Source organism: Aquarana catesbeiana, linkage group LG03 (genome assembly GCF_042186555.1).
Source record: "Aquarana catesbeiana isolate 2022-GZ linkage group LG03, ASM4218655v1, whole genome shotgun sequence".
In the NCBI taxonomy this organism is placed as follows: domain Eukaryota; kingdom Metazoa; phylum Chordata; class Amphibia; order Anura; family Ranidae; genus Aquarana; species Aquarana catesbeiana.
Window position 1 is genome coordinate 194,814,277 of NC_133326.1, and position 24,864 is coordinate 194,839,140.

Genomic DNA, 24,864 nt, shown 5'->3' on the forward strand with positions numbered 1-24,864 from the left:
TTTTGCGTTGTTCTTTGGTGGTAGGTTATGGTAGTAACAAGAAATTTACAGCTAAATTTATAACAATTATTTATTTATTTTTTACTATTTTGGGCCAGTTTTCCTTTGATACTAAAAGAAAAATCAAGAGATATCCATTACCATTTACCACCAAATGAAAGCCCAATTTTTCCTGAAAAAAAACGCGGTATAATCCACCTGGATGCACAAAGTAGTTGTGATGATCTGTACAATTTTACTAACACGTGTCAAAGTTGCAAAATTGTGCTTAGGCATTAACATTTGTTTTACCCTTAGGTGCGAAGGGGTTCATTTTGGCCACTAGAGGTAGACGTTTTGGCAATAATGTGCAGATATTAGGCATTTTTTGGCCTGCAAGCTAAAAAAAAATAAATGTCTCATGAAACATAAGTAATATGTAAATCAACCTTATTATTCAAAATCGTTAATTATTTACACTTTTACGTCGCTACTCTCTAGATATTATTAGTGGTGGGATTGCTGCTTCAAAGGTAAAAAGGATATTGCATATTATACAGTACAATATTCATATAATGTCAGTAGTCTGTTCCTTTTATCCTTTTCCCCTCTCTTCCCCCTAGCAGTCTTGCTTTCACGTCTTTTTGTTACTTTCTTTATCTTTTAAATAGTCTAACAAAATATACAATCCATATTTTAGTGTACTAATACTCAAAGTAAACCTTAATCATATATTTTTTTTAACTTTTCTTTTTTGCAGGAGCTTTTTTCTTGTACGCAGGATTTGCTTCTCTTGGACTTCTATTCACTTATGGCTGCCTCCCAGAGACTAAGGGAAAGAAGCTGGAGGAAATTGAATCTCTGTTTGAAAATAGACTTTGTACATGTGGTACCTCTGACTCTGATGAGGGGAGGTATATAGAATATATTCGAGTCAAGGGAAGTAATTATCATCTTTCTGACAATGATGCCTCTGATGTGGAATAATTTTCCTTGGCAGATGCATACCAATCATTTAACAACCGTCTGGAGAAGCACAGCTATAGGTGACCTCACAGTCCTGCTTCTGGTCTGGTCCTCTGGAGAGCTTAAAATAACCCTACCAAAATCTTGTTTGTTACTGGTCTAGAAGGACATTTAAGTTACTTAACAGCAAAACAATTATATGTTGGAAAATAAATGGCTGGTCATATTTGGAAAAGGATTTTCTAATTAATCTTACAGTTGTTCTCCAAACACTAGTTTTAAAATCATAATTTAAATTAATCTAATTTCCTTCATTTTTCAATGGTGACTGTAAAATAGAACTAAAAGCTATGATTGTAAAATTTCTCATTGTCTTACTTTAAGTCTTCCTTTTGTAAATGCCATAGCTGGGGACATTACTGTAACATGCACATGATCAAAACGTATAGGCTGAATATATTGCATAGTTTAATCTGGCTGTGATCATCTAGACACAAACAACGTGTTGTAGAAACTGTTCCTTTGAATTTTGTTTAAAATACCATTTGGAATGTAACTTTTTTACAATTTCAGCTTTGTTACTGAAGGGTAGCCTTTTGCATGTAATAATATTTCAAAATATTTGTCAAACGACCAGACACAAAGCATATTGATATTATGAGGTAAGGTTAGAGGAGAAGTATGGCCAAAGCTTTTTTTGGCCATACTTCTCATATGGATTACAGGAGTGCAGTTCATTCTGCCCACTGTCGGGTCACAGAGCCAGTCCAGGCTCTGAAAAAATCGGCCCGGAAGCCTGGATCGGCACCTGATCCACTGAGAGCCTGAGCCAGCCCCTCCTGTCCCTTCCACAGCCCAGCACTCTAGTGAGCGCTGGAGGGGAGAGCAGAGAACCATGACTGCCAGAGCAGAGATGAGAACTGAGCGACCAGTGGTGTTTGATCGCTCAGTTCTCACTGCAGAGCTGACGGGGGACAAATCCAGCATCGGAGCCTAGGAGAGTATAAATGTTTTTTTCTTTTTAAATCCTGAACTTAATAAGCGCAGCAAAAGTTATAATTATGAAAAAAAGTCTCTGTGCCAAAGTTTAACAGAAATGATCTTTAACACAAATCGCTACAGCTATCACATTAACTTAAGTGTCAGCAGGATATTTTTGTTTATTACGGTTGCTGTAGACACACTTTTGCGGTTTACACAGATTAGGCAGAATAATAACTAATAGTCATTAAAATCCAGATAGCACATTAGGAACTATTGATACAAGAGGCACAGGGGGTTATTTACTAAAGGCAAATCCACTTTGCACTACACGTGCACTGCAAGTGCACTTGTAGTGTGGTTGCTGTAGATCTGAGGGGGACATGCAAGGAAAATAAAAAACAGCATTTTAGTTTGTACATGATTGGGTAATAAAATCAGCAGAGCTTCCCCTCATTGCAGAACTTTCCCTCAGACCTACAGCGGCTGCACTTACAAGTGCACTTTTCAAGTGTACTTGCAGTGCACTTGTAGTGCAGAGTGGATTTGCCTTTAGTAAATCAACCCCCACGGTGTTTGTTTTTTCCAGTGCTTCCTTAGAATGTAGGAAACATTTTGGCCTTAAAGGGGAATGATGATCAATGTTTTTTTGTTGTAGAAAAGTAAAATAGTCTTAAAACTTTGATGTATTTGAACTTAAGAAAATGTAATGACTTATTGTCACTATACCTTTACCTTGGTTAACCATTTTATACAACTTATTTTCCATAGACTGCTGCTAAGAGCTTATGAGGGGTGGCTCTGTGGTTTAGTGGTTAGCACCTATGCCTTGCAGCACTGTGGTCCAAATCTTGGCCAAGACACCGTCTGCATGGAGTTTATATGTTCTCGCTGTGTTCAAGCAGGTTACCTCCAGGTACTTTGATTTCCTCCCACACTGCAAAAACATTTCTGGCAGGTTAATTGGCTCCTATCTAAATTGTCCCTAATATGTGTGTACAAATTAGAGATGCACATGTGTTATCACATTGTGCATGCCAGTCCCAAGCTGAGCAATTGAGGAGAGTTAAGGAATGACCTGGTAACCTAACTTGTACAAAAAACTAGTAAATTCAGCATATATCACCACACATACTCTGTCCAGGCTGATGTTTATGAACTTCAGTTCAAACAGAAAAAAGATGAAACAGAGCTTCTGAGTGGACCAAATCACTTTATATATCTGGTTATTTAGTACTGATAGACTGTGTTTTAGTTTTCACTTCCATCTAACCGTGAGTTAATCGGTGCTGCCTGAGAGTATATCAACAAACCAGCTATAGTGATACAAAAGATGCCTTAAACCAAGAATCCTACAGAACAGAAATTAGCTGCTAATACTGGTTCTCAGTTCCCAGTAACAGGACAAGTGGCGTGCTAGCAAAAAAAAACGGGTTAGCAACTGTGTGTAGGTGGTTGATGTAAATTGCTGTTGTGCTAATCACTATCTAGATCATGTAAATAAATTTAAACCATAGAAAATTATAATACATTTATTTCAATTAAATCACTAAAAAGTGATGTCACTCCTAACAGTGCTGTAGTAATAGATCATACAAAAATACACACAAATTTAAATGAAGGCAAAGAAGTGTGTTTTTTTTTTTTTTGTTTGTTTTTTATGGAACTTCTGTTTTCCTGGGCTCTGTCAGGAGTTTGCCTTTACTCATTGTCACAGTAACAATGGTTTTACCAAACAGGAAAGAGGGGTAAAATGTGCAACAGGGGCACAGACCGCAATGAAAAGCAGACATGGGTTTTAGCCTTACAAAATTTTAAAAAATTATTAATTTTATTTCTGCCTGTGCCTGGTGAAACCATGAAACCATTATCACGGTTATAGTAGGTGAGGGGAATCTCTATCAGAACTGCATATACAATTTTGGCTAGATATACAATTTAATAATCAATGGCATCATGTAAAGCTATAAACATTCTGGAGAAAAAGGAGCATATGAACTAATAGAATGGCTTCAGGAAAAATATAAATATATTGTATAATATTATATACACTGCACCCAGATTCTTTTCCCAAGTTCTTTTGGATGGAGAGAAACCGGGTATAATCTTTGCTAAATTTGCTACATTTTTATTATTCTCCGTGACATCAATGTACAGTTCCCATCCCACTGCCAGAACACAGCACTGTAATGCTGTATGTAGCTGAGGGCAGGGGAGGGCTGTCAGCCTTAGGCCTGGGGAGCAATTGGCCCATTGAACCACTGAATCTGCTCACCATCCATGCCCACCTAGTTCTTCAACGCAGCCTCATCAGTGCATATCAATGCAGCCTGATCAGTGCCCATCAATGCAGTCTGATCAGTGCAAATCAATGCAGCCTCACCAGTGCCATCAATGCAGCCTCACCAGTGCCATCAATGCAGCCTCACCAGTGCCATCAATGCAGCCTCATCAGTGCCCATCAATGCCGCCTCACCAGTGCCCATCACTCACCAGTGCCCATCAGTGCAGCCTCATCAGTTGTGCATCAGTGCAGCCTCATCAGTGTCCATCAATGCAGCCTCACCAGTGCCCATAAAGTGCAGCCTCACCAGTGCCCATCAGTGCAGCCTCATCAGTTGCCCATCAGTGCAGCCTCACCAGTGCCCATCAGTGCAGCCTCACCAGTGCCCATCAATGCAACCTGATTAGTGCCCATCAATGCAGCCTCTCCAGTGGCCATCAATGCAGCCTGATCAGTGCCCATCCAATGCAGCCTCATCAGTGCCCATCAATGCAGCCTAATCACTGGGGCAGTGTAAATGGGGTGTATGGGGGGGAGATAGGATGTGGGGGTCAGCTGGGGGTGTCAGGGTCTCTCACCTGGAAGCTCAGCAGGTCCTTGCATGCCACGGCCTCCTGGGGGGGGGGTGATACTCCTGGTCCTGGGGCCCCGCAGCCTGATCCAGTCATGTGTCCCGACTCCCTGGCGTGACCTGCATCTAAGACTCCGGGAGTTGTAGTTTCCTCTGCGCTGCTCTCATCACTCCCAGAATGCAACAGCGGCCGGCCGCCGTGGCCATTCCCCCACCCCCCGCCCGACTTCTTAGAGAAGAAAAAAATGGTAGGGGGCAGCGGCCGCCGGCCGTATTGAATATTAGTTAGGGCGGCCTGGGGGGACATTGCCACTCTGCCCCCCAGCCCAGCCCTCCACTGGCTGAGGCTAAATACAGTTTATACAGGCCACACAGTGGGCACATCTAGTAGTAAAAGTAATTGTTTGGACCAGCTTAGCTAGAACTAACAATTTAAACTTCACTAAAAGCTGGACATCTAATTTAAAGTGGTTGTGAACCCTCACATATACACAGTGAAGTGAACAGCCTCAGATGATGCACAGAGATGAAACACATCTCCCTACATAAGTTTTACATGTATATCTGCTGTCTTCAACTTTCTAGACTGTTTAGAAAGTGCACATCATGTTAGAATTTTCTCTTCCTGTTCCACCACTGGGTGTAGAGTCTTGGCATACACTGTGTGACAGCTGATTGGAGAAAAGTCACACACCCACCCTTCCACATAGGGCTAGACAGAGGAAGGAAGAAATGTGCAGAGCTGTGCTGTGAATAAACCAGCTCTCTGCTAATCTATTTATAGCACCCACCCTGACACAAATTTCAGGCTGGTTTTATGTATTTACAGATGCTGTATTAATACATTGAGGGACAAACGTTTCTTGAAACATCACACAATTAATGATGGAATCAGAGTATAGAAGGAATAATTGTGCATACAAATATACCATAGACCACCAAAACGTGTTGCCAAGAGGCAGGAAGGTGAGGATTACAGATTGGTTTGGTCACTAAAACACAAATATTGTTTAATAATAAAACGTGTCAATTATCTAGTAAATGAACAACCTTGTGAGGAATTTGCATTCCATAAAATATTACTGTGCAGTTAGGCTTTGCATAATTTTTGTATTGAGCACTGTAAATGTAGGATTCATTTCAAACTCCTTATGGTCAGAAATCTGATCACAAAATAAATATTCCAGTTTATAGACAACTCAAGGAAATATAAGTCCATATTCAGTTCCATCCCCTCGTGTAGCATGCTGTATTTTATTGCAATGGGTTTACTTAGTCCTTTTTAATGGGCCAACTCTCACAACATTCATAGCGCTATAGTACGCAATTCTGTTAACATACAGATAACATAATTTTAACAGTCTTGCTAGAATAGATTAAAAAAAACAACCTACAGGCTGACATTTTTTTTCCTTTTTAAAGCTTACGTGGATGCTTTTTCAAAATAATTATGACAGCATTTCATAGCTATTAGGAGATAGATCCTAACCGGTTTTTATTTGAGCCAAATATAACAATATTTTCATAGACTTGTAATTAGATTTGTCTATCATATGAATCTATTATCTTTAAGTGGTGACACTGGCCTCTTGTGTAACCTCTTCAGAATGACCCATACTGTTAGGCCAGTACAGCCCACGCACCTACAGTTTGGCTATAATATTTTGTTAGCATAGATTCCTATACGCTCTTCTTAACCGCTGTAATTATGCAGAATAGCGAACACTACCAAGTAGGTTTAAAGCTTTTATAACCATTAATGTATTAAAATGTACTGCACAATTGGTAACTACAATAAATCATGAATGTGTTTGTGTCTATTGTGTATACATATTTCGGAAAATTGCAGATCATCAGCAGTGTTGCATATACAAAACCATATGTATTTTGAAAGAGTTATATATTTGCCATTATTGTTAATATACTGTGATACTTTTATCTCTAAATAGGTTCATAAAATTGTTTTTTTAATATAGTTAAAGAAAAATGCCAGGCAAATTGCTAAATACATATACAGTTACTATTTTAACTGGTGAAATGGTTTGTGTTCGGCTATTTTTTTTATTTACATAGCTCTGCCGTACTTCTCAGAAATATCACTCTTCTATTTCCTGATTCAGCTTTCCATAGGTGATGATGCCGATTCATTTGGCAGTTAACCTGGAAAGAAAGCTGCATTGCTGACCCAGAAAATAAGTATGTCACCTATCTGGCTATGCAGTGAGGTAGTTATGTTTAAATCACAAGATTGACTTAAACAGTAATAATACTTTGGCAGGTAAAACACTAAATATATATATATTTAAACTATGTTTAGCTTTTTGACTGAAGTTTGCTTTAAATAACTCCACTTAAGGGTTTTTACGTGAAAGACAAAGAAGATAAGGTTGCACTATGTTATTACATTGTTCAACTAACCACCCTAAAGGTGGAGATCCTTAAATCAAGATAACTCTTTGATTTAAACATTATTGCAAATAAAAAAAATACAGCAGTTTGCTCTTAACATAGAAATAATATGATTAGTATGTAACCGAATATTAAATAAATATCTGACAAAATTATCAGTTTTATTATACATATCTCGTAGTATTTTTGTATTTTATTATATTCATTGTCTACATAAAAAATTCCAGTAGGTGGCAAAATGTTGTGTAACTACTGTAAGCACAAAACAGGGCATTCAGCAATTTTTCATACTCAGAGTTGGGGCAATTAGGATGTTTGTACTATTCTTGGCAGGGAATATATTCTGTTCTACTTAACCAAAATAATGTTTGGTTTTGAAAAAATGTAATTATTATTATTATTTAATTTATTACTTGTTGGTATAAAATGTACTGTACCAGGCCAGAAGCAGAGAATACACAATGTGTGCTTTATGGCTAAATCCGTATTTTGGTGGGTACAGTTTACAAAAAATATGTAGCTGCAATGTGCAAAGTTTCTGTCCTCTTAAATTGCAATTTAATGTAATATATTTGTTTTATAATACATTTTAATAGCCTTGTGTACAGTATCGTATCCCTTCTTAAGTAAACTAGTTTGTGACAGTGTTATGTCAGCAAACTCTGACTGTATGTTTAATATACACAGTTTGTGTACTTCAGGGTAAATTAACTCAACACTATGTCAGAGGAAAGAGAGGTCCTTTTGCTTCTAATGTATGTTTTTCCTTGAAAAGTTTTTTTTCCTTTTACAATATGTGCCATCAGCACAGTGGTGTTTTGTATTGAAGTGTCAATGGTGTATAAACTATATGAAAGTAATTTAGTAACCTAGTTAATAAAGAAAATATTGTTCATATAAACACCTGTGTATGTCATTCATTTTTCATCACTAATTATGGAGGACTTATGCTAAGTGAGAACCTACCACCTTAGGTGAATAGGTTCTCTGCTTTTGGGAAAAAGGAGTAATCTTCTTCACCTTTGCTGCCATTGTGCTATTTGCTGGGTGTCTAATGTGCCCCTGTTCCTTTTGAGGAGTGGGCCCCCTTCAGGCATACCACGCCTCCATCTAACTGTTATTATATACAGTCATGGCCAAAAATATTGGCACCCCTGCATTTTTGTCAGATAATGCACCACTTTGTCCAGAAAATTGTTGCAACTACAAGTGTTTGGGCATTCTCATGTTTATTTTGTTTTGTTTGCATTGGTATGGCACACAAAAGTGGAGAAACCAAGCCAAATCTGACACATTCCACGCAAAACTCCAAAAATGGATTGGACAAAATTATTGGCACCCTCAATTTAATATTTAGTAGCACACCCCTTGGAATAAAAATATCTGCAATCTATCGCTTCCTGTTAACCATCAATGATTTTCTTACACCTCTCTACTGGAATTTTTGGATCCTTTCACCAACTGCTGCAGGTCTCTCAGATTGGAAGGGTTCCTTTTCTCAACTGCTGTCTCCACAGGTGCTCTATGGGATTTAGATCTGGACTCATTGCTGGCCAGTTCAGTACTCTCCAGCCCTTTGTCTCAAACCATTTCTGGGTGCTTTTTGGAGTGTGCTTTGGGTCATTGTCCTGCTGTAAGACCCATGACCTCTAAAGGAGACCCATCTTTCTGACATTGGGCCCTACTTTGCACACCAGAATTCTTTGGTAGCCTTCAGATTTCATAATGCCATGCACACAGTCAAGATATCCAGTGCCTGAAGCAGCAAAGCAACCCCAAAACATCAGTGAACCTCTAACATGTTTGACTGTAGAGACTGTGTTCTTTTCTTTAACCACTTCAGCCCCGGAAGATTTGGCTGCTGAATGACTGGGCCATTTTTTGCAATTCGGCACTGCATCGCTTTAACTGACAATTGCACGTTCGTGCAACGCTGTACCCAAACAAAATTGACGTCTTTTTTTCCCACAAATAGAGCTTTCTTTTGGTGGTATTTGATCACCTCTGCGGTTTTTATTTTTTGCGCAATAAACAAAAAAAGAGCGACAATTTTGAAAAAAAAAAAAGCAATATTTTTTACTTTTTGCTATAATAAATATCCCCCAAAAATATATAAAAAAAACACATTTTTTCCTCAGTTTAGGCCGATATGTATTCTTCTACATATTTTTGGTAAAAAAAAATTACAATAAGCATATATTGATTGGTTTGCACAAAAGTATAGCGTCTACAAATCAGGGGATAGTTTTATGGCATTTTTATTATTATTAGTTTTTTTTTTTAGTAATGGCAGCGATCTGCGATTTTTATCATGACTGCGACATGGCGGACACATCAGACACTTTTGACACTATTTTGGGACCATTGTCATTTATACAGTGATCACTGCTATAAAAATGCACTGCTTACTGTGTAAATGGCACTGGCAGGGAAGGGGTTAACCACTAGGGGGTGATGAAGGGGTTAAGTGTGTCCTAGGGAGTGATTCTAACTGTGGGGGGGGCTACATACGACATGACAGTGATCACTGCTCCCGATCACAGGGAGTTGTGATCTCTGTCACAACACAAGGAAGAACGGGGAAATGCCTTGTTTACATAGGCACTTCCCCGTTCTACCTCTCCATACCGCAATCACGAGCCGCTGGAGAACATCGAGTTCCCGGGGCATGCTTCCGTGGCGGGCGCGCGCTCGAAACGCGGCAAATTTAAAGGGACGTACCTGTATGCCTATTTGCCTGCCTGTGCCATTCTGCCGACACACATCTGTGTGCGCTGGTCGGCAGGCAGTTAAAGGCCTCATTTCTTTTTCTGGAAAAAGTAGATTGATGGGCTTTACCAGAAAGCTGTAGTTTTGTTTCGTCTGTCCACAGCACATTCTCCCAAAATTAGTTTGGCTTCCTCAGGTAAGTTTTGGCAAACTCTTTGGTCAATTTTTCTCTTTCTTCCACATCCAGGGAGATTAGCTACAGGCTGTAAACTTCTTGACAATGTTGCGCACAGTGGACATAAGATCTCTGGAGATGGACTTGTAACCTTGAGATTGTCCATGCTTTTCCACAATTTATTTTTCAATATTTTTATTGATTTTACTAACTAGAGTACAAAAACATGTAAAAGATAAATGTTCAAGTCATGGCCAACATGGCCAAATATTAAAGTAGGTGTAAGAAGAACAATATTGCACGGTACCAAGAAACTAATTGTGCAAGACAAATTCTAAGCATCGATCGAGACATTTAAGCACATAACTTTAAGGTAATGGGAGGATCTGAAGACTCAGGGAGCCAGGCCTGACACCCCTAATGGGATCTAACTGTGGTCAGGCTAACTCCAACCAGGCGCCTTGGCCTCCAGAGACAGAACTCACTCTTGATTAGTATACATGGATCAAGAAAAAGGCATAAATTATCTATAAGGCAATAGGGGGCAATGCATCCTCAACTTTAAGAAGCTATCGTTGGAGATAGATTATCGGCTTCTGATCATCAATCTTACACCAGTATTAACAAATGCTGAGAGGGTGAGGGCCGAACTCCGGGAAAGAGGGAGGAAAAGAGGCAGAAGAGAAAGGAGTTGGGGTATAGGAGAAGGTTAGAGAAAATGATCCAACTAGAGGAGTGCATTCATAGGAGAAGTAGAGTGTACAGTGAGTATGAGGTCAAGTGTGTAGCGAAACCTCTGTGAAGCTTGTCAACGGGTTCCCAGATCTAATCAAACTTCTCGGTGCGGTCCAAGAGTATACCTGCTATCTTTTCTTGAGCCATGATCCATGAGATTTTCCTTTTTGCTAGCATAACAGAGAAGGTTGGCTGTTTCCAAGATTTGGCTAAGGTGAGTTTGGCACCCAGGAGAATGAAGGAGATAAGACGTTGCATACTCTTGGAGGCAGACCTGACGAGGAAGTTAAGAAGGGCGATATAAGGAGATTTCGGTACTGGAATACTGAAGACCTTTCGGATAATGACAAAAATTCTGTTCAGGAAACCCCTTATTTTAGGACATTCCCACCACACATGAATCATATCTCCCCTGAGATTGCAACCCCTGCAGCATAGTGGGAAAGATGTAGGGTAGAACTTAGCTAGTCTAGCTGGAACCAAGTACTATCTAGATAATACTTTTATACTTGCTTCAGCTAGAGTAGTGTTGAGAACCCCCTTGTAGGAATTAAAGAAGTTCCTGTTCCAAGTCTCAAGTTCCCATTGTTGACAGGTCGGCTTCCCAGGCCAGCATAAAGGACATCTAATGCCTCGTTTCCACTGAGCGGATCGGTTCGGGTCGGTACAGTTTGAATGGCCTAGAATGGTCCGGTCTATTCTGGTGAGTGTTTCCACTGCAAGTGGGACCACAAAGGGCCATACAGGGTTTAGAAAAAATGCCTCAGCATAGCACAGCAGAGGGTTTTCTGTCAGCCAATCAGTGGAATGTATCGTAGCTCCGCCCTAATGGAACCGTTCCATTTTCTATGGCCCCACATCTGAAGTAGGACCCTGAATGGAACGTTACGGTTCGGTTGTATGGGCCGCTTTCATAATGGAAACACCCAAAATAGCGAACCGATCCGCTCAGTGGAAACGAGGCTTTAGAGTGAGTCGAGGACAGTGCCCTATAGATTACTGTGATTCCCCCCTCTACTCCACAGTCTGACAACACCATTGTTCATAAGCTGTGGTTTTGGGACACTTATTTTGGGAATTCCATAGCTTGTGCAGGAAGTTGGAGATTTGGGTAAAACGAAAGACTTCAGAGAGTGGCATGTCCAATTTGCTAATACAATACACTTTGAGGAGAGGGCCCAGAGGTCAGAGGAAATGGCCTATCCTAAATAACCCCTTGTTGAGCCACCAGCTAAAGGCTTTGACTTCCATCCCAGGTGAGAATGCTGGGCTCCAGTTTGGAGGTTAGCTGGGAGTGGTGTCTCAAGTTGTCCCAAAGGGAAAACGGGTGTGAGAGCAAAGGGGAAAGTATTGGGGGGTCTCAATTTCTTTTGACACCTTAGGACGTAGTCCAAGGTGTGAGAGGGGACCACCGTTTCTGTGGATACAGTCAGGCAATTGCCAGCGGGAGTAGACGATTGAGATCTGGGCTAATTGTGCTGCTTGGTAATACCAGAGCAGGTTGGGGAGGCCCAGACCCCCTTCGTCCCTCGAGCAAAATAGGACTGCCCTAGAGAGCCAATAACCCCCTGAACACCAAACGAATTTGATCATTTTAGCTTGAAAGTGTCATAGGCGAGCCTTGACTAACGGGATAGGGAGGGACCTAAATAAATATAGGATGCGAGGGAGTAGCGTCATTTTTATCGCATTGATTCTACCCAGCCAGGAAAAAGAAGATTGTGACCACCTGGAGAGATCTGCCTCTATTTTTTTAAAGAGAGGGCGGTAGTTGGTATGGTAAAAGTGTTCAACTTTGGCAGTCAAATTGTCCCCTAGGTAAGTGATTGAGGTATCATACAGGAGAATCGGAAGTCCTCCTTGAGTCTGTTAAGCAAAGGTGTCGGGATGTTCAGAGCCTGGGATTTGCCATAGTTAACTAGGAGACCGGAGATTTTCCCAAAATATTTCAAGAGCAGCATATGTTTGGGAGAGAAATTAATGGTGAAGATACGAACAGGAGTATATCAGCGAATAAGGCGCAAGTGTGACAGCAAGTCCTCAAAGAAATTGGGTGTCTAATTGGCTTGAAGAGTCATTATATGGATTAAGAACATTGCACAAAAAAAAAAATTGGGGGAATTTTACTGGTATTTTGAAATATATTGGGAGGTTTCATTTTATTCATCAATTTTGAGAACATTTGGTGTCACAGTTTACATACGCAGATTTGCACATACACATTGCACTTTATATTGTTGATAATATATACCACTTATATAATTATTTATCAAATATTATTGATTTATTCACATATTCACGTTTTCACGTTTGTACAGTGTATATAATTACACATATCAGTTTACTTTGCATATTTGCACATAATGATATATGATTACAAACATATTTAACAGAGTTAATATTATGTTGAGGACTACACTCCATGCTTCAGAGTATTGCGAACCTGCGCTAATCTTGCTTTTAACTTTTGAAAAGGTGGCAATAATTTTGTCCATTCCATTTTTGGAGTTTTTCGTGTAATGTTGTCAGATTTGGCTTTTTGTTTCTCCACTCTTTTGTGTCATACCAATACAAACTAAAGATATAAACATAAGAATGCCTAAACATTTGTAACTGTAACAATTTTCTGGGCAAAATGGTGCATTATCTGATGGAAATGCAGAGGTGCCAATATTTTTGGCCATGACTGTATGTGCTCCTACTATGGAGGCTCTCAACATTTTTAGAGTTAGGACTGCAGATAATACTGGGGTGCCTTGCAGCAGCCTCTGCAGCTTACATATGTATTTGCAAATGTGTGCATACTAAACCCCTGTTTTTAACATGACAATTTTGTTTGTTGCAGCCTGGTTGGTAAGTTGAGCTGGAATTTTTTTGTTGTTCCATGTGCTCTTTGCTGTTAAGGCCAGTTGCCATTTGTTTGCACTGTTTTGATTGTAGTTGGCTGAAGTTCAGTGATCTTTGGAATGTCGGTAAGCAGGCAGCCCATCCATTAAGGGCACATGGGCACCACCCCCTCTATCTGTGCCACCCCCTACATGATTAATGGATAGATTCATGCATGAATTTATCCATGGCCGCCGAGGCCACCCCCTATTCATGCTTCCGGCCCCTTTCAGGACACCAGGCGCATGAATTACAGTGGCAGGGGTGTTTTTTTTAAGCACCTGCTTAGAGCCATAGGCTCTAATAGGCATCAAAATAGGGCGGACTTGGAGCGCAGAGCATTGCGCTTGGAGCCCACCCAGGTGTGTTAGAAAAGCAAATGAATATTCGCTTTTCTAACACTGAATCGCCTCTCCGCCAATCAGGAAGCGCGAGTCTCATACCCGTTTCCCGACTGGCTGAAAGGTAAGGCAATCCTATTGGATGCCCAGGAGGAGGGGGATCCAAACCATCGGAGGGACATGCTGCCTGCCTGCTCCCTAGATGGGGTTAGTGCAGGGCTTTGATGTCCCAACAGTCCTCGGGAAGGGGGGGGGGTTGCCGCCACTGTTGGTAAGCACATCTCTTTATTGCCTATCTATGGTCAAAATGTAAAATCATTATTCTTTCTGAATTATATATCAATTATATCTACAGTAGTCTATTCGTATTGCTCTGAATGATCTTGAAGTTTGTGAAAGGGGTTGTAAACCCTAGCTTTTCTTCAAATAAAAATAACAAACATGCCTATACTTACCTGTTCTGTGCAATCATTTAGCTAAAAGCAGCCCCGATCCTCTTCTGGGGTGCCCCGCCGGCTCTCAAGGCCCCTCCTCTTCAACAGTGCCCCCACAGAAAGCCACTTTCCCTGGGGGCATTCATGCGGGCTCGCTCCCGAGTTCCACTGCTGCATCAATTGACACAAACAGCAGGACTCGGCCCTGTTCACATGTCACTCGATTTGATTGACAGCAGTGGGAGCCAATGGCTCCCGCTGTTATCAATCTGTCCAATGAGGAGAGAGACAGCGTTTAACCACTTGCTGCCACCCACCATCAAGTGTCAGCATCTCTCTCCTCCGCATTAAGGTGAAAACCCTTGAGGCTTTACAATCGCTTTAACCACTTGCCGCCCGCCCACCGTCAAATGTCAGCGTCTCTCTCCTCCGCATTAAGATGAAAAACCTTGAGGCTTTACAATCGCTTTAACCACTTGCCACCCGCCCACCGTCAAATGTCAGCGTCTCTCTCCTCCGCATTAAGGTGAAAAACCTTGAGGCTTTACAATCGCTTTAACCACTTGCCGCCCGCCCACCGTCAAATGACGGAGGGGCGGTGCGGCTCTCGTTCCAGGAGAACCGTCATATGACAGCGCACCCGAACGGCTGCTCCCACGTGCCCGGGTGGGGCGCGCAGCTACGCTGTTGCTAGGACGCAGCGGGGCCACGATCTCTGTAAAGAGCCTCCTATAGATATTTGCCATACAGATTAACTACAAGTGCAATAATTCCAGTGTTATGTGATTTTACATGTAATACACATCAAAATGAGAATAAGACATCTTTTTTTTTACTTAGCAGGGATGGTGGAAACCCCTCTACAGATAATTGCAATACAAATTAACTTCAAGCGCAACAACTTTTTATTTGGGAGGTTCCCATTATTATAGCACTTTGGAATTTTTATTTTTTAGATTGTTACACTTCTTTATGTTTTAGTTACTCTTATAATGTGAATTTTTGCACTTGAAGTTTAATTTTCCTCCACCCCAAACTCGCTCATCCATGTCTTTATGGACCTTGCTTTGTGCACTGGTGTGCAGTCATGTTGGAACAGGAAGGGGCCATCCCCAAACCGGGAGCATGAAATTGTCCAAAATGTCTTGGTATGTTGACACCTTAACAGTTCCCTTCACTGGAACTAAGGGGCCAAGTCCAAACCCTGAAAAACAACCCCCCACCATAATCCCCCCTCCCCCCCCACACCATAATCCCCCTCCACCAAATGATTTGGACCAGTGCACAAAGCAAAGTCCATAAAGACATGGATGAGTGAGTTTGAGGTGGAGGAACATGACTGGCCTGCACAGAGTCCTGACCTCAACCCGAAAGAACACCTTTGGCATGAATTAGAGTGGAGACTGTGAGCGAGGCCTTCTCATCCAACATCAGTGCCTGACCTCACAAATGCGCTTCTAGAAGAATGGTCAAACATTCCCATAGACACACTCCTAAACCTTGTGGACGGCTTTCCCAGAAGAGCTGAAGCTGTTATGGCTGCAAAGGGTGGGCCAACTCAATATTGAACCCTACAGACTAAGACTGGGATACCATTAAAGTTCATGTCTGTGTACTTTTGACATTATAGTGTGTATGTATATATATATATATATATATATATATATATATATACATATACATACACACACACATGCGCGCGCATGTGTGTTTTACCTCTGGGGTGCACACCCTTATGCAATAGGCTGCGCACGCCTATGGTAAAGCACTTCTTAGCTTCAGCAATGCAGTTTGCCACTACGAATGATGCTTTCAGTACAAACACACAATTAATCAAATGGTGGCCTTCAGTAATTGCTTCTTTTCTTCGTGTTCACGTTTTTTACTTTTGAAAAACTCCAAAGGCTTGTCTTTTAATGAAGGATACTTGGTCTCCATGTGGCAAAGCAGTTTTGAAGGTTTTATGGCTTCGTTGGATAGCTGCTCACCACATACTAAAGAAAGCAAGCTTGGAGAATGTAAATCGCCTGTTGCAATGAACCCGTAATTTAAGTAGGAATTTTGTTTTTTCTTTTAACCAGTTCCAGACCGCCCACCGCACATATACTGTGGCAGGGCAGCCTGGCTGCGCAAAACAACATACCTGTATGTTGTCCGCGTGACCTGGTCTGGGGCACGCACACCGTCGATCTGTGGACGTAGCGGGGGTCAATCAGCAGGCCCAGCAGCCGCGATGGCCGCCGGCCTCCCAGGATCGCTCCAGGGAATGACAGAATAGTGGTCTGCTGATGTGAAAAAAGGTTGTATTCATACTGCTCTACCTCTGACCCTCTGCCTAGGAAGAGACACCAATGTCTGACAACGTCTGATATGGGGTGGAGTGCTGAGCAAGTTAAATAAACAAGGCAATTGCTGATCCATACATTGGACGATTCCTACCATCCACATCTCGGACGATTTCCACCAGAGCTTTGATCTCAACTTCCGGTGTATGAGGTCTAGTTTCCCTTCTCAGAGTCTACCTATTTGGCATTTTCTGCCTGACTGACCCACTGCCGCTGGCATGTGTGTTCACATCATCCGGTAAGAGTATTTACCCCCTTAATTGGGCCGAGGACGCACTATCCTGGGTGATCCAATTGTGGCTTTTCAGGTTTCTTCATGCACCTTCCCCTTTGTATTGGACCACTTTCTTGGATCCCTCTTCCCCGAGCGGACTGTTCTAGCATATTGTGGCATTAACACACCATTTTATGAACTTTACTCACCATTCAATTATTTCTAGTTTCACCACTATATGAACTTTATTCACCATATTTTTATCCGTACTTGTATTTGGTCGCTCAGCAACTTTATGCATTTTGCACTTGGCACTTTAATTAAGCAAACGTGGTTTAATTATTGCATTGTATGATATATTTCGCACATGGTTTATATGACAATATTTTGTTCTAGCGCTACACCGTGTGTTATCATGATGTGAACAAAGCAGACCGTCGTTCTGTCAGACAGGAACAGAGAGATCTGTGATTCCTGCTAATCATGAATAGAGATCTCTCTGTTCCTGCAGTGAGTCCATCACCACACAGTTAGTAAGCACACTTAGGGAACACATTTAACATTTTGATAGCCCCTGGTGTTAACCCCTTCCCTGCCAGTGCCATTTATACAGTGTCAGTGCATTTTTTTAGCACTGATCACTGTATTCGTGTCCCCAAAAAGTGTCACTTAGTGCCTAATTTGTCCGCCGCAATGTCACAGTCCCACTAAAAATCACTAATCACCGCCATTACTAGTAAGCAATAAAAATAAAAAGACCCCAAATCTATCCCATAGTTTGTAGACGTTATAACTTTTGCACAAACAAATCAATATACGCTAATTGGGATTTCTTTTTTACCAAAAATATGTAGCAGAATACATATTGGTCTAAATTGATGAAGTAATTTGATTGTTTACATTTTTTTATTGTATGTGTTTTATAGCAGAAAGTTGTTGCGCTTTTTTTTGTTTATAGCGCAAAAAATAAAAACCGCAGAGGTGATCAAATACCACCAAACGAAAGCTCTATTTGTGAGAAAAAAAGGACATTCATTTTTGCTTCCATTGTTTTATTAGAAAACAGTGAGAAGTTGATTGAAATTGAAGAGCAAGGTCTGGGTATGGTTCCCAAGAAGAGTTGATTGAAGAATTCAAGGTAAATAAGAACTTGTTAAGTAAAGAAACTATACAGCTAGGAGGTTTTAGGCACAAGAGTGTCTAGACAACCAACCTTCCATGCCAGGAAGTACACTTCTAATTTTAAGAAAGAATTCAAGACAAATTATACATTTTTATAGGGTAACTCTTACGCAAAGTTTCTTGGTGCTCCCTAAAACATAAATCATCAGGTCTACTTTAAGAGTTTGTGTACATGAGCATGATAAGCAAGCCAAATGCATGCTTTTAGGGCTTACATAAGAGTGCATGAGTTGGTTTTATGCATTCATGTTGCCTTACTTTGTGGGGGGGAGCAGTTAACAACAGAAAAGGGAAAGAGACAATGAAGGAGATTTACTAAAACTGGTGCACACAGAATCTGGTGCAGCGGTGCATAGTAACCAATCAACTTTTAGGTTTTATTGGCAAAGCTGAAGTTAGAAGCAAATTGGTTTAGGGTGTCCAGCTATGGAGGAGAGCGGTTTCCTGTGAGTGGGGTTACATGCCAACAGGGCCATCCTCCAGCTTTTGTCAGCTACCTTTAATGAGCTGCCTGCCTATGATTTCATCACCTAAGCAGCATGATCTTCCTCAACTATCTTCCTGGCCTGACTTGCGGGCTTACTTTGCTTACACTCATTGGCAGCTTCCAATATGGCGCCAGCAAAGTCTGTTCCGAAGACCATTTACAAGAGGGACGCAGTCCCAGTGCAGGCTAAGGGAAACACTGCATCCCCACAGCATCCACCTCACTTGCCCATACCTACCCAAGCTGGGCGGCACCTTCCTCCTCTGGTCAGTTAAATCTCAGCCAGCAGCATGCATCTGAATCCCCAAGGCTTTACGCTGAGCTCTGATCACTGCTGCTCTCCCTGCCTACCAAAAAGTATCTGAGCCGCATGACCACTAAAACAAAGGGGGCTTTGAAGACTGAGGTCAAGGCATTGAAGCAGGACCTCACCTCAATGGATACCAAGGTAGAAGAACTGGTTACCTCCACTGCTCACTTGAAGCACATGTAAGCAAGCTGGAGCAACCCATCGCTCTCATATCATGCTTCATCTTCAAGTAGAGGATGGAGAAAATCGCTCCTGATGCAATAACATTCACCTCCCACCCTCAGATCTCAAAACCAGGGTAACTGTTATCCTTCTAGAGTGTTGGGAAAACCACCGAATGAGGAGTTGGAGCTCCACAGAGTGCACCAGGTAGCTTGCCCAGGGATTGGAACTTCGCTGAACCCAAGAGATGTACTTTGCAGAGTTCACTTTTTTCTATTAAGGAAGGCATCATTATATATAACCTCTAAGGGGATTTTTAAGGCAATGAAAATTTAGATTTGCTTAAAATCAATTTTATTATAGATCAAGAAAAGTTATTTATACAAAATCAAATAGGTAGAAAAAGTTAAGCATGAGGATTCATGTCGTTGAGTGGTGAATTTCCAACGCGTTTCAACCTGTATATTTTTTAAGTCTTCTTCAGGGAAATGCATCACATTCTAAAAAATCAAAAACGTCATATTACTATTTATATTGCTCTCAGTCAATGCATTATAATTCCTGCAATGTGCAAGGGCTCTGTTACTTACATCCTTCCAGGATATCTCATGGGCAAACAGAGGTTCCCAACAGGGGTGGCAAGCACCAAGTCTCCAAGGATTAAGTATCCTATAACTCCTACAAGACGGCTGGAAATAAGCATTGATTCCAAGTATTTGGCATATTCAGCATAGTGAGAGCTGTGTGAAAGAGGGGGCATAGTTAGAACAGGCCAAAAAATGGAAAAGGGGAGGGAAAAGGACAGAAATGGGGGGGAGAGGGGGGGGGGAATATGCGAGGAAGGGCCTGTAAGGACCCTCCACTCACACATCCCATCCCCCATCCTCTGTGCATCCGCACAGACCCCTCAAACATCCTCCAAATCCCCAATCCTCCTCCCTGAGACAAAAAAGAGTTTGCAAAATTCCCATTTGAAAAAGTCAATAGGGTAAATGAACACTTACTGTTGCCCGGTATCAAGCAAGAGGTGCTCTGAGGATGGTAAGGAGAATGGGGCCAAACGTATGCCCTGACATCCCTCGGTGGTTCCCGAAGGGGGAATGACTCCATATTGCCGTCTCAGGCGTCCTTTATGTGGTGTGGGCGGGGGCTAGCTGCCGCGCCAGCCAATGGCGCGGCTCACAAGCCCTAGCCGCCCCTTGAAGTGCCTCAGCGTGGTGACGGTAGACGTCACCATGGAAATCAATGATGCCGCAAGGCCGCGCATGCGCGCCACTATCGCGTCCGATCCGTGGTGATGCTGAGCGTCACCACGGAGGCAGACGACGCTGCAGGGCAGCGCACGCGCATGCGCATAAGCCCGCTAAGCGCCACCACGGAGACGGACGACGCTGCAGGGCAACGCATGCGTGCCAGGGAGCCTGTATTGCATCCCACACGCATCTCGCAGCGTGAGCCGCCAGCCCGCTGCCAAAAGGAAGGGGCCATACCAGTGTGATGTCTTCTCAAGGAAGTGTCCCCACAAGTGAATAGACCAAAGAGCAAGGTCACTCTCAAAATACCCCCTACATATACCCTTGTGCAGAAGACACTATTACAGTGTCTTCAACCAAAAGAAGGGGGGGGGGGGGAAAATGGGAGGGATCACGGTAAATATTGGGCTAAATTCCATAATGGAGGAGCTATATATACAAAAGACCACACAAGTCCCCACATGCACTGAGATTGTAAAACAGGCAAAGGGGGAGACTGGGACTAATAACCACCGACATGAGAAGCTCCCTGTCTGAGAAGGACCCATGCAAGGAGAAATTTGAGGGCCCCCGTGTATATCTAACACGGGGGCCCCCCTGTGCCGGGTAGGGTATAGGATGCAGGGGGTATGAAAGAACCCCTGTCTGTCTAGATCCAAGGAGACTGGTTCCCCCGACCAAGTAAAACCCAGAGATACCTCAGAAGGGGGGCGGAGTGCAGAACCTAAACAGGAACTGCCCCTGATTATTGATAATGCATTAGACAAAGAAAATATCATCTCATAAATATCATTTGGAAGGGCTGAGGTGCCCATATCAGGTGATAGCAATACCTCCAATCAAGGAGAGGACAAAATTGCATAAAAAATTACACAAAGTAACAAAAAGAAGAACATTCAGATCATTTATTAGTTCCATCTAATACTTAGTATTGAAGAAAACCCCCCCCTAGGAGAAAATTATCTATCTGATGCCTATACATACATCAGGGTCACTCAAGAGGAGTAACCCACATAAGGAAGGATTTGGAGGGATGGGAGCATGACCCATCTAGAGGGCTGAATGACCGCTGAAAAGAATAGTGGGAGGCATCTTAATCGGTTTTGCCTGACCCAAAGCCCTCCAAAAAGGGCCTGAAACTCTCCGTCTCATTCAAACCAGGGGGGGTGGTGGCCCTAAGACGCCTGATACAGCGCATTTCACGCTGGAGCAGGATCTTGTTCCAATCACCCCCCCTGGCCGGTATATGGAGTCTATCCAGAACTGTAAAATTAACCTTGGGCATCCTATAACTATGTTGTTTGGCTACATGCCTGCCCAGAGGTAGGTAGGTAGAGATTGCCTATGCCCATACTATGTACATGTTTTTCCACTCTTTTGGCAAATTCCTGTCGGGTCTTGCCAACATAAAAGGCCCCACACTGACATTGCATTAAGTAGACTACCCCCGTGTTCTACAGTTGGCAAAGTGTCGCAACTGAAAGTCTCCCCACTGGGTAGGGTTATCTTGGTTCTTTTTCCTATGACTCCACATTGTGTGCACGATCCACATGGGTATGTACCCCAAGTTTTACAGGGATCTCTTCTCGCACTTCCTTTGTATTCACTTTGTGTGAGTGTGTCGCCTATGGAGCCGGTTTTCCTATAGGTAATTTGGGGTCTTGATGTTACTAGACTGCCCAGAATTGGATCCTCCATGAGAATTGACCAGTGTTTAGAAATTATTTTCCTTATTTGTTTGTGTTCATTTGAGAATTTCAAAATGATTCTAGTCGTAGTGTCTGCCTTTTTTAAATTCTTTTTCTTTTTGAAGATCATGTCATGTCTCTCTGTATTTTTCACACGATCCTCTTTCCATTAATCTGGAGGTTAATTCATTGGATTCTCGTTGAAAGTCTTCCTGTGTACTACAATTCCTTTTTAATCTTAAGAATTGACTGAATGGAATGGATTTCTTCAGTGGCTCTGGATGGAAACTGTCTGCGTGTAACAGTGTGTTACCAGCTGTCTCTTTTCTATACAGCTTGCTTGAGAGTCCTCCAATCTGGTCTTTGAAGATGGTAATGTCCAAGAAGTTGACTTCCTCAGGGTCATAAGACATGGTGAAAAAGAGGTTAAAGCTATTTTTATTCATGGAGTTCAGGCAGTTTCTAAGTGCATCTTCGGAGCCATCCCAGATGATAAAAATGTTGTTTATGTATCTCTGCCACATGCATATGTGGTCAGAGTACATAGGCGACCCCTCCCCCAACAGGAAATCTTTCTCCCACTCCCCCAGGTACAGGTTGGCATATGAGGGTGCACAGCACGTCCCCATAGCCACTCCCTGCACCTGGAGGTAGTGGGAGCCCCTAAACGAAAAGGTGTTATGTTTTAAAATGAATTCAAGCATCTGAAGTACAAAGGCATTGAACTTCCAGTCAGTAGTAGCTCGTTGCCTTAAGACGCGTTCAATGGTTGCCACTCCAGCGTCATGGGGGATACTATTGTATAACGATTCCACGTCGATGGTAACTAGGAGGGCCGAGTCTGGGATGACCAGGTTGTCCAATATTTGCAATAAATGGATTGTGTCTTTGGTGTAGGAGGGTAAGTCCATGACATGTGGTCTGAGATGATGATTTATAATCTGGCTGATGCCCTCCGTGATGGAGCCATTGCCTGAAATGATGGGCCTACCGGGTGGATCATTCAATTTTTTATGCACCTTGGGTAGGGCATAAAATGTAGGCATCCGGGAGTACTTTATCTGTATGAATTCCCACATTTCTCAGTCGATGATCCCCTCATTGAAGGCCTCGTCGACCAAGTATAGGAATTCCTGGTTGAATCTTTCCACTGTAGCCAGGGAGACTTTCTTGTAACATTTAGTGTTGTTAAGTATGTTAAGGCACATCCTTTCATAATTTTCGTTGTCCATCAGGACAATGTTGCCTCCTTTGTCCGATGCCTTACTTGTGATGTTCATATCGTTCTTGAGTGTATTGAGTGCGTGTTGAAGTTCTGGACTGACGTTGTTTCTAGTTGTATGTCTCTCCAATTTCTCGATTTCTCTAGTTGTCTGTTTGACAAACAATGCTATCGCTGGGTTAAGGTTGAGAGGTGGAAATTTATGCGATTTCTTTTTAAATTTTTTATCTGTATTTTTGTACGATCTCAAATCATCTTCATCTGACTGCTCGTCATCACTCCCCCCGCTTCCTAGTTCTTCATCCCATCCATCTTCCAAGGCGTTGTTCTCCTGTAGTAATAAATTTAGGTCTCTTAGGGCTTTGAAGTCTGCCGTTTTCAAATTCCGTGCTATTTCTGATTTTGTGGTTGTCTGTTGTTTGGTATATAGACTTTTAAGCAACAACTTCCTAGCAAAGAGATGAATATCTTTGGTGACTTCAAAGCTATCCATGCTTCGGTTGGGACAGAAGGAGAGACCCAGGGATAATACTCTTTGCTCCGCTGTGGTTAAAACATGGGAGGAAAGATTAATAACATTTAATTCCCCTTTGGAGTTTGGGGAGTCATGGGGATCATAGTTAGTTGTGTGAGAGGCACTGGATTGAGTGACGGTGCACTGTTCTTGTCCAAAAAACTATCAAGTTGCATTTGTTGGGTCTTAGGAATAGCTCCCTGATCTCTCTTGTTTCCTTTCCCTGTCATGGGAGCGGCGCCTCGTGTATTTCCCTGGGTTCTACCTTTGTTAGTGTTGGATCCACTTCCTCGTTGTGGTTCCATTGTTTCATGATCAGTAGTACGTTTTTTATTTGTTTGTGTAATTTCCCCCTCTGTTTCCTGTTGTCTTCCCCGTAGTCCCTTTCTTTTGCCCCGGAATTGACCCACGTGTGAGGATGCTGATGAGGAAGAGTTGGAGGGTGTGTCTGATGAATAATCATTGGATCTGTTGGTATTATCCTGGTGTGGAGTTTTTTGATTCCTTTTTTTGATTCTTTTGTTATTTTTTGTGTTCCATCTGTAGGCCCTGCCCTCTCTAAAGGCATTTTTAAGGAAGGCATCATGCCCTGAGCCTGGCACATAAGTTCAGTTGATTTTGATGGAGTTGCAATTCACTTGTTCCCCAATGTCTCCTGGATCTCCTTATGCACTTCCCAGACCAATTGCCTAAGCTATTCGAGTTTTTAGGCACAGACCCCACAGACATTCCTAATTGGCTTGAGCTTACTGAGGGGGAGAATGGGCCTCAACCTGCTTTGTCCCAGAGTTAGAGGTGATTGTGATCCCGAAAATCCAAAGCTACAGCTCACCCTCTGCAGCCAGTGGACAATGAACCTTCGTTCACATGGGCATGACCTTAACTGCTTTGTTTTGACAGCATGCATTATGTCTCACCTTGACAATATTGATTTTGAACCACTTCTGCCCTTTCTGTTACTCCCTGCCTCCCTGCATACTTGTATTTTTCTAAACGTCGTGACTACCTGGAGGTTTA

The 24,864-nt window shown here is 42.2% G+C and overlaps 1 protein-coding gene across 1 annotated transcript in view; it reads left to right on the forward strand.

Annotated features, from left to right (window-relative positions):
• Window positions 1-8,091, forward strand: part of SLC2A13 (solute carrier family 2 member 13) — a 387,337-nt gene extending 379,246 nt beyond the window's left edge. Inside the window, exon 10 of the mRNA XM_073619685.1 lies at window positions 740-8,091. Within this exon, the coding sequence (XP_073475786.1) occupies window positions 740-966 (227 nt within the window). The 3' untranslated portion in view covers window positions 967-8,091. The remainder of the gene's footprint in view (window positions 1-739) is intronic.
• The last annotated feature ends 16,773 nt before the right edge of the window (window positions 8,092-24,864 follow it).